This window comes from Echinops telfairi, unplaced genomic scaffold (assembly GCF_000313985.2).
Source record: "Echinops telfairi isolate 266 unplaced genomic scaffold, ASM31398v2 ScPeMD7_5;HRSCAF=22, whole genome shotgun sequence".
Classification (NCBI taxonomy): domain Eukaryota; kingdom Metazoa; phylum Chordata; class Mammalia; order Afrosoricida; family Tenrecidae; genus Echinops; species Echinops telfairi.
In genome coordinates, this window is record NW_022103901.1 from 12,463,843 (window position 1) to 12,465,468 (window position 1,626).

The 1,626-nt window shown below is 52.4% G+C and overlaps 1 protein-coding gene across 1 annotated transcript in view; it reads right to left on the reverse strand.

Annotated features, from left to right (window-relative positions):
• Positions 1 to 1,626, reverse strand: part of MDH2 (malate dehydrogenase 2) — an 18,016-nt gene that overhangs the window by 2,979 nt on the left and 13,411 nt on the right. The window contains exons 5-6 of the mRNA XM_045284674.1: positions 817 to 894; positions 481 to 574 (exon numbers count right to left, since the gene is read on the reverse strand). Coding sequence (XP_045140609.1) covers positions 481 to 574; positions 817 to 894 — 172 coding nt within the window. The remainder of the gene's footprint in view (positions 1 to 480; positions 575 to 816; positions 895 to 1,626) is intronic.

The window sequence follows — 1,626 nt, forward strand, 5'->3', positions numbered from 1 at the left end:
ATGACTGACTTCTGTGATATGCGGACTATGTGCCACATATATAAATGAGACTGAACCCCTCCCACAATCCCACTGCAGCAGCAACGACAGACAGGGAACTCCTACCTGCCGCACACACAGCAAGAAACTACAGACGGGCCTCAAATACCACCCACCTCCCTGTCACCGCAGCCTCTGCGCCAGGTGCCCACCGGGTCCTTAGTTCTACCTGCTGTACCGCGCCCAGGCGGCCACAGGGCCTGCCCTCTTCTCCTTAACCCATTCCCAAAGCCAGACCGCTCCTTTGACACACTGCCGCCAGGCAACTGGGCTCTGGAGGTTGTCACAAGATTTCCTCACAAGGGTTCCATTTTGGCTGGGTTTTGTATCAAGGGGGATACAATGTTGCCGTTTTGCTCCTTGTTACAAAAATATGTAGCATGTCTGCCGTTGGTGTGTAACTTAGTGACATCAACTACAGGAATCACATTGTGCAATTGCCGTCAATATCGCTCCCCATCAGGGAAAATGCAGTGGCTCCCGGGCTGTGATTCTCCTTTGCTCCACTGCCCCGGGTGGCCCGGGAAAGGCTGGTCTGTGGGACAGAGAGTGGTGGTCCCCATCTCCTCCTCCTGAAGCCCGCTGCTGCGGCTGACCTGAAGGTGTATATGGGAGCCGAGCCCCAAGTGCCTTACTGGCCACCATCACGCACCCATAGACGTGGCCCCCTGCCATGCCCACAGCCCACGATCCTCACAGACAAGGTGGATACAGGGCTGAGTTCACATCAGAAGCGCTCCAGGTGGCAAGGCCTCCCGCAGCAACGCCTGCACCTACCTGGGAGATCAGGGGGATGATGGTCTTCCCGGCGTGGCCGCCAATGACGGGGACGTTGACTCGAGCCGGGTCCAAACCCTGGCCAGCAAGGTGGGAGGGTGAGGCATTTGTGAATGTTTCATCGAATAGTTTCCCTGACAGATAACCCGTGCACAGGGCAACAGCTTCACTACGTTCAGAATTGTGCAATCATTACCAGATTTGGAACATTCTCTTCATTCCGTGCCATTATTAGCTTTCCCTCTGACTTCCCAACATCCCCCCACAACTGCTTTACCCTGAGTAACTATAATCTCACTACTCGCTCTCGATTTAGCGATCCCTGATTTCATATGAAGATAATCATACAACACCCCCACCCCCAATGACAACAAAACACAGAAAAAAAAAACCATCCCAAAAGAAAGCAGAAAGAAGATAACAGAAACCACAACACAGTGAAGCGGGTCAAGTGGGAAAACAAATGCCAACATGTTACATTTTAACCTAACTCCATCTGCGGGAATGCACTTCCCACGGCACTGTCCCAGGAGGAGACCATTCCCACCCCATCAATGGTCCGAGGGAATTCAATGGATACTTAATCCTTGTGGGGACTCTGCAAATGGAATTGGGACCTTCACTATCATCATAGCCTTCTGCAAACTGGGTGCTCAGAAGTCAAGCTCTAATATGGTTCCCTCCTCTGTTCCTGATCATTACTTGCAATCCTCGGATCACACCGGCTAGGTGCGCTCCCTCCACGTGGACTTAGGTGTCACCTCACATAGGTGGCTGCTTATTTGAAAACAACCTTGTAAGACCCCAGAT